Consider the following 8739-nt stretch of genomic DNA (forward strand, 5'->3'; position numbering starts at 1 on the left):
ATGGGAGAGGGTCAGCCTCGCAGGTTAGGGGAGTGGGTCTGAATCACTTGGAAAGGGTGCACCCATAGTCCCAACCAAGGCACGTTGACTGAAAACAACCAGCCATTCAGAGATGAGGGGCAGGGAAAGACACATTGATGGGATTGGCTGCTAATAAATCCACCGCTGGGATCCCACCCCACTGGATACCTGGAAACTGGTCCATGAGCTAAACCCTTTTCTTGTTGGTACTGGAGTTTCTTGTTGGCCCCCGGTGGGCCTTGCACTTACTAGGCTGACACACTGCCACTTGAACCATGCTCTCAGCCTTTGATTTCTCCTTTTCTTCCTTAATTCATTCTTTACTCACTTCTACGTAAGGCAGTCCATTTTTAGGTTCTCAGAATGAATTATAAGGCCCAGCACTCTACAAAATTGGTTTCTAGAATGTGAAGACTAGATTTGAAGTTTAAAGTACATCATTACATTCAGAATGATTACTGCAGTGATAGTAACTTAATAGATACTTGTCAGAGTCCTGAGCAGAAGGAAGTCAGTTAGGGGAGTGAAATTAAGAGGAAAGCAAAAGAAGCAAGGAAGGTTTCTTTGAGGAAGGGACATTTAAACTAAGGTTTGGAGATTGACTAGGAATTTGCAGGTTTACGTGAAAAAGGTAAGAGAAGCCATGCAGATTGTGGGTTATGAAATAGTCTGCAAAAGAAACTGCTAGAGATTTTAGAGGTGGATTCCTGGAACAAATGGCTGGACTTCTGTGCCATACTGAGGCCAAAATTTGCCCTAGAGTTCAGTATTTCTCAGCTTCATAAAATGTTTTATTCTTAGTGAGGCATCAGTGGCTCATACCTTTAATCCTAGCTACTCAGGAGGCTGAGATCTGAGGCTCGAGGTTCAAAGCCAACCTGGGTCAGAACATCTATGAGACTCTTATCTCCAATTAACCACCAGAAAACTGGAAGTGGCTCTATCACTCAAGTGGTAGAGCTCTAGCCTTGAACTGAAGAGCTGAGGGACAGCGCCCAGGCCCAGAATTTAAGCCCCATGACTGAAAAAAATTTTTTTAATGTTTTATTCTTTCATAAACACCTATAGCCTCTGAAATTTTGATATATGCCTCCTCCATGAGAATCACAGGCAGACAATGTTAGCCAAAAAAATAATCCTGTTGGATTGTGTTAAAAAATAATCTTGTTGGCTGGGCGCTGGTGGCTCACACCTGTAATCCTAGCTACTCAGGAGGCTGAGATCTGAGGATCGCGGTTCAAAGCCAGCCCGGGCAGGAGAGACCGTGAGACTCCTATCTCCAATAAACCACCAGAAAACCAGAAGTGGCGCTGTAGCTCAAGTGGTAGAGCACTTGCCTTGAGCTGAAGAGCTGAGGGACAGCGCCCAGGCCCAGAGTTCAAGCCCCATGACCGGACCCAAAAAAAAAAAAAGATGAAATTGTCTGCAGTTTCTAGGAATTAGACTCAAACTTCTGAGAAAGTCTTCAGAGAAAAGATGGGGGGTGGGGGAAAGCACAATAATTATCACAGAGCAGATGTTAATTTTATTAAAATCCCTTTACCAAAAAGAGTAAAGCACTGACCATCTGTTATTCTCAGCTCCAATGCTCTGTCTTCCCTTGAGCTGTGATTCATTCTTAAGATTTTAGGGAATTGAATTTAGATTAAACTGGCTTCAGTGTTTCTTGGCTGTTTATTCAACCAACCCTTCATTCAGCTAACATTGGCCTGACAGGTGCAGCTGTTATGTAGGCATTGGAAGTGCAAAGGTAAACAGTATCTGTGAACGGGGCTTTTGACCAAGCAAGCGATGGTACTGAAATGTTATCAGTGCTGAAGAGGGACTCACTAAAGGCTGCAGAGAGGCGTCAGTGTTTCCCCAGGACCAGTAGAAGTATCTCCAATCTGGCATTCCTTTGGATTGGAAACGAGAACAATTTCTGTGCTTGTTTTACTTAAAAGGAAACTAAAATTTAGAAAAGTTCAGTCATTTCTAAAGGACACACATCTAGAAAGTATCAAAGCTTGCTGGGCACTAGTGGCTCACACCTGCAATCCTAGCTAGTCAGAAGGCTGAGATCTGATGACAGTTCAAAGCCGGCCCCAGTAGAAAAGTCTGTGAGACTGTTATCACTAATAAATCACTGGAAAACCACAAGTGGTGCTGTGGCTCAAGTGGTAGAGTGCTTGTCTTGAGCTGAAGAGCTGAGGGAACAGCACTCAGAACCAAAGTTCAAGCCCCTGGGCTGGGAAGATGGCTCAGTGGTAGAGTGCTTGCCTTGCATGCATGAGGCCCTGGATTCAATTCCTCAGTACCACATAAGCAAAAAGAAAAAAGCCGGAAGTGGAGCTGTGGCTCAAGTAGTAGAACGCTAGCCTTGAGCTGAAGAGCTGAGGGAAGTGCCCAGGCCCAGAGTTCAGGTCCCACGACTGGACCCCTCCCCCCCCAAAAAAAAACAGCCCCACAACCAATAATAACAAAAAGAAAGTATACAAGCTGAGAATTGAGCTAGCTCTTTCCAAATTTCATAAACCATGTTTATAACCATTGTGCTGTGCCAGGACACACTAATGAACATTTCTGAATGTCTGTTTCCCTATTACCAACTTTTTTTTTTTTTTTTTGCTAGTCCTGAGGCTTGAACACAGGGCCTGAGCACTGTCCTTGAGCTTCTTTTGCTCAAGGCTAGCACTCTACCACTTGAGCTGTCTGGTTTTCTGGTGCTTAATTGGAGATAAGATTCTCACAGCCAGCCGGGCGCCAGTGACTCATACTTGTAATCCTAGCTACTGAAGAGGCTGAGATCTGAGGATCACGGTTCAAAGCCAGCCTGGGCAGAAAAGTCCATGAGACTCTTATCTCCAATAAACCACTAGAAAACCGGAAGTGGTGCTATGGCAGTAGAGCACTTGCCCTGAGCTGAAGAGCACAGGGATAGCGTCCAGGCCCAGAGTTCAAGCCCCACGACTGACAAAAAAAAAAAAAAAAGATTCTCACAGCCTTTCCTGCCTGAGCTGGCTTTGAACCGCAGTCCTCAGACCTTAGCCTCCTGAGTGGCTCATGCCACCAGCGCCTGGCACTTCTAGTTTTTTTCTAAGGAATTGAACCCACGGCTTCATACATGCTGTGCAAGCATTCTACCATTAAGCCACCTTCCCAGCCAGTTTTTCTATTATCAAATGTAAACCTTACTAGACCCATGCATTCCCAACAGATTGCTCTGAAATGGATTCAGTCGTAGTAGCTCACTCTCATCTAATCCTGGCTACATGGGAGGAAATTGAAAGGATTGCAGTTCCAAGCTATTCCAGCAAGACCCTACGTGAGCCTCAAACTGTGTGGTGGTGTGATCCAAGTTATGTGGAAGGTCATAGGTAAAAGAACCATGGTCTAAGGCTGGCAAAGCACAGACCATATCTGAAAAATAAACAAATGGAATGGGGAATGTCTCAAGTGGTAGAGTGGCTCTACTAGCAAGTGGAAGGCCTTGAGTCCCAACCATAGTATCACAAAAAATAAGATGATTACTGTGATATCAGATTGACAAAACCAAAAAGCCAAAGATAAGCAAATGGAAGGTTCTGTTACTGATCATAGAAGTGTTGGTTTGTTGGATCCAATTTGAAGCTTCTATGTTATAGGGGATGAAAAAAATACACAGCTACATTTATTCCCTGCTCAAGCCCCTGAATATATCTTCCCTTTGACAGGTACACTTTGATTCCCCTTGGAGACAGCCCCAGCCCCCGAGTTGGCCACAGCTGCTCATATTTGCCCCCTGTTGGTGATGCCAAGAAAGGGAAGGTCTTCATTGTTGGAGGAGCAAATCCAAACCAAAGCTTCTCAGATGTACATATGCTGGATCTAGGTAAGATTAACAGGTATGGAACACAGCTGGCTTTGGGATAGCAACTGTTAACAGAATTCCTAAGAATACTAGACAGCTCAGACCAGAGAGAAGGCTGTTTCTTAGAAAGAAAGATAGACAGACAGACAGACTTTCTTAGAAAGACAGATAAAAAGAAAGGAAGGAAGGAAGAAAGGAAGGAAGAAAGAAAGAAAACCAACAACAACCACAACAACATCACAACATCACAGGCCAACTACAGTGGATCACACCTGTAATTCCAGCTACTTGGGAAGCAAGAAAAGAAGATCAAAGTTCAAGGTCCCCCATCTCAGCCAACAGTGGCACATACCTATGGTCCAAATTAAACAGTAGGCTATAAGTAAGAGGATTGTGGTAAAAAATATTGGGCAAAAAATATGAGACACTAGAAAGTGAATATTGTCTTAAATACAAATCCAATTACATCACTCTCTATCTTCAAGCCTTTCCTAACCACATTTCTTGGTTCTCCTCAACCCACCATTGCTGTACTGACTAGAACTTCAGGTCTTTGGACACATTTTGAGTTCTACCCTACAAGTCATGGCACACAGTGTTTCCTCTCCATGGAAAGTATTTCTCCTTCCTTACCACAGATCCCAAATTAAAAGCCTGCAGATCCCAAATTAAAAGTCCCTTTCTACCTGAAAAGCCTTTTCTTGATACCTACAGTCTAGTTTAGGCACTAACTCCTCTAAAGTCCATAACAGCACATATTCTCCCATCCACCACCTTACAGCCCTTGACATACAAGATTTTTTTTTTTAATCTGTCTTCCCCAAGAGAAAACAGGCTCCTTGGAGATAGGTAATATGGTTATTTTCCTCATCATTATGTCAATCCCAGAGCACCTAGCACAGAACAAGTATTTTATGAGTGTTTCAATGACAAATAACTACTATGTACACAGGGAAGGAAGTTGAAAACTGATGAATCATATACATGTTTGCCCAGGTCCATATAACATTGCTGTTGTTTCAGTCTTGTTTACATACCAAGTATGCAGGTGTCTGCATACAAAAATAGAAATGTTTAGACTTCTTAGGATAATTTTGAAAAGTCTGACATCAGTAGGTCTGCCTGTCTACATGGCAACAATGTTATGGAGCTGGGGCTGCTATTTGTGGGGGCTCTTTTTCTCTTAAGTTGTTGTAGTCCCTGCTACTCTTCTCTAGACATTTGGATCACTGCTCCCTAACCTAGGCAATCAAGTGACAGTGAATCTCCTCCAGTCCTCAAATCTAATGAAATTTTTTTTGGTGGGGGGAGGGTCATGAGGCTAAAATTCAAGGCCTATGTGCTGTACCAGAGCTTTTCTGCTTAAGGCTAGTCCTCTACCACTTTGAGCCCCAGCTCCACTTCCAATTTTCTGGTGGTTAATTGGAGATAAGAGTCTCAAAAGGGGTGACTCACACTGTAATCCTACCTACTCAGAAGACTGACATCTAAGAATCAAGGTTCAAAGCCAGCCTAGGCAGAAAAGTCCCTGTAAGACACTTATCTCCAATAAACTACTCCGAGAAAATGGGCATTGTGGCAAGTGGTAGAGCGTTAGCCTTGAGCACAAAGAAGCTCAGGGACAGCACCCAATTCCTGAGTTTAAGCCCCAGAAGCAGAAAAAAAAAAAAAAGTCAAGAATTTTCTTGCCCCAGCTGGCTTCAAGTCACAATCCTCAGATCTCAACCTCCTGAGCTACCAGTGTTTGGCCTACCTATGGTTTTTAAGTAGTAATCTATTAATTATAGTTACTTTTTTCAGTGTATAGTATTTTTCCACAAAATACATAGGCCAGTAGACGTGTTGCTAGCTAAAATAAGGATTGTTAACTTTCAGCTTTTTTGGTGGTTAACTGGAGATAAGAGTCTCACAGTCTTTCTTGCACAAGCTGGCTTCAAACCACAAATCTTAGACCTCAGCCTTTTGATTAGCTAGGATTATATGAGTTAGCTGAGTAAGATTTTCTTATGTAGGTACTGGGGATGTTTTGCAGAACCCAAAGGTAAGAAATGCAGCCTAGGAGGATGAGGGAACATTATGGAAAGAATGACCATCAAAAGTACACTGTACACCAGGTGCCAGTGGCTCATACCTGTAACCCTAGCTACTCAGGAGGCTGATATCTGAGGATCACAGTTCAAAGCCAGCGTAGGGCAAGAAAGTCCCTGAGACTCTTATTTTCAATAAACAGCTCAGAAAAAGCCAGAAGTGGCACTGTGGCTTCAGTGGTACAGTGCTAGCTTTGAGCATAAAGAGGCTCAGAGACAGCACCCAGGCCCTTAGGGCAAGCCCCAGGATTGGCCAAAAAAAAAAGCAATGTACACATAAATAGGCATGATAGCTTATAACTCCCTTCTACAATTGTAGCTCCTCTCTATTTTCTGTAGACATAAAAATAAATTTTAAAAGGAGAAAAGAAATACTGCTTAGCCTCAGAAAAGAGCAGAAACAGTAGATCCAATGGCCCATTTTAGGTCAGGTGGCTACCTGTGACCCTATCAGCTAAAGCTAAAAAGTAGTGATGTTATACAAACATGTCAACTGGGCTCTGCCAGTGTGCTTAGAGAAGGGGGATAGCTTCCCTAGAAGAAGTTTCATGGGCTAGGCAGACAGTCCCAAAGTGTCTACTGTGGAACTTCAAGGAGGTTGACATTTCTTTCAAGAGACTAATGTTTCTCTTTTGGCCTTATTTTCACTCCTTTCTCTAAATTTGTCAATCAAGGTAAGCAGTTGGTAGCCCCCAATGTAATGACTAGGTGAAATGTTTTCTAGAAACACACCAGTGGGATTTAGCCACCTGGGAAGGCCTCTTGCCCCGGTATGAGCATGCCAGCTTCATTCCTTCCTGCACACCTGACAGCATCTGGATTTTTGGAGGCGCCGACCAGTCAGGAAATCGAAATTGTCTCCAAGTTCTGAATCCCGGTAAGGAGCCAAAGGTTATTTAATTTTCATCATTCACACACTCAGTAATAATTGCAGCACATTTAGATTGAAATAACTTTATTTTGCTGGCTTCAGAGAACTAGGAATTTATCCCCTGCTTGAATGACAAAGCTGGAAGGAAGGAACAGCTATGCCATGTTGTCTGCTCGGGCCTATAGGGGGATGTGGCTTTCCTACAGTCACCAAACAGTCAATGACTAAGCCTAGCTAGAAGCCAGGTCATCTAGGTCAGTGGTTCTCCAGATGGGCTTGTTATGCCCACACTAGACACCGGGCCTTGTCTGAAAACCTTTTGACCTATCGCACCTGGCTGGGACTAGCATTACTACTGACATCTAACAAGTGAAGGCCAGAGATGCTACTATATGTCCTGGTTGCTTAGGACAGCCCCACAATAAAGTTATCTCATATAAATGTCAGTAATGTGAAAGTTAAGAGATCTCTACATAGACCCTCCCCCTCTCAGAATGTTTCATTTAGCCATGAGGGCCAAGTTCCTGCCTGCCAGGTTTAGCGTAGGGGAAGTACATTGAAGCATCACACCTAGAAGGAGGTGGCTGAACTTCCTTAGGGAGGTATACTTCCCTTTTGCTCTTTTTGAAACCTTAATCTGTTCTTTTAAAAAATCATTTACATTCATTGTGAAATATTTGCAGGGGCCATTGGCTCACACCTGTAATTCTAACAACTAAGGAGGATGAGATTTGAGGATTGTAGTTCAAAGCCAGACCAAGAAGGAATTTCTGTGAGATTCTTATCTCCACTAAACTACAAAAACAAAAAAAGAAAAACATAAGTGGAGCTGTGTCTCAAGGTATCAAATGCTAGCCTTTAGCAAAAGAGACTCAGGGACAGGGTGTCAACCCTGAGTTTGAACCCCACCAGAACAAAAAAAAAAAAGTCTTAGGAAGTGCACGAATGGCATCCATAATCTTGTTATATAAATGCTGTTAGTAATATTTCTGTGTTCAGCAGCCCTTTTTTTTTTTTTTTGGTTGGTCGTGGGGCTTGAATTTTGGGCCTGGACGCTGTCCCTGCGCTCTTCAGCTCAAGGTGAGGGCTCTACCACTTGAGCTACAGCGCCACTTCCGGTTTTCTAGTGGTTTATTGGAGATAAGAGTCTCATGGACTTTCCTGCCCGGGCTGGCTTTGAATGGAGATGTTCAAATCTCAGCCTCCTGAGTAGCTAGGATTACAGGCGTGAGCCACCGGCCCCCTGCTCAACAGTCCTTCTTTTTTTTTGGGGGGGGGTGGAGTTTCTCAAAATACAATTTAAAACTGTTTTGTACCAGTACAATATATTAATTTTACAAATGTAAAATTTTATCAGCTGTTAAAGCATTTGCAAAAACCACACATTCTACTTCAGCTTTTCAGCAGTCCTTCTTATTGGATACCTTTCTCTGGCTTCAGTTACCTAACTTAGTGATTCCAAAAATATTAAGTGGAAAATTCCATACCTGCCTAGCATACACAAAGCCCTGATTAACATCCACAGTACTGAAAAATACAAAGGAACAAATGAACAAATTTCAGAAATGAACAGTTTTTAAGTTTTAGATAACTTTTTTTGTTGTTGTTGGTTGCAGGGGCTTGAACTCTGGGCCTTGGTACTGTCCCACAGCTCTTCAGCTCAAGGCGAGTGCTCTACTGCTTGAGCCACAGTGCCACTTCTGATTTTCTAGTGGTTTATTGGAGATATGAGTCTCACATACTTTCCTGCACAGGCTGGCTTTGAACCATGATCCTCAGATCTCAGTCTCCTGAGTAGCTAAGATTACAGGCGTGAACCACGGCGCCTGGCTAGATAACTATTTTTTTTATTTTAATTTTAATTTTTTGTGAACATACTGTACATTGCAGCCTCCTCCTTTGTTTACCCTTCACATCCCTTCCCAGCCTCC

General features: G+C 43.0%; 1 protein-coding gene across 1 annotated transcript in view; it reads left to right on the forward strand.

The window, feature by feature from the left end:
- The window catches only part of Rabepk (Rab9 effector protein with kelch motifs), a 21795-nt gene continuing 13056 nt past the window's right edge, over window positions 1–8739 (forward strand). The window contains exons 1-3 of the mRNA XM_013021261.1: window positions 1–23; window positions 3714–3871; window positions 6662–6814. Of these exons, the coding sequence (XP_012876715.1) occupies window positions 1–23; window positions 3714–3871; window positions 6662–6814 (334 nt within the window). The remainder of the gene's footprint in view (window positions 24–3713; window positions 3872–6661; window positions 6815–8739) is intronic.

Source organism: Dipodomys ordii, unplaced genomic scaffold (genome assembly GCF_000151885.1).
Source record: "Dipodomys ordii isolate 6190 unplaced genomic scaffold, Dord_2.0 Scaffold55, whole genome shotgun sequence".
In the NCBI taxonomy this organism is placed as follows: domain Eukaryota; kingdom Metazoa; phylum Chordata; class Mammalia; order Rodentia; family Heteromyidae; genus Dipodomys; species Dipodomys ordii.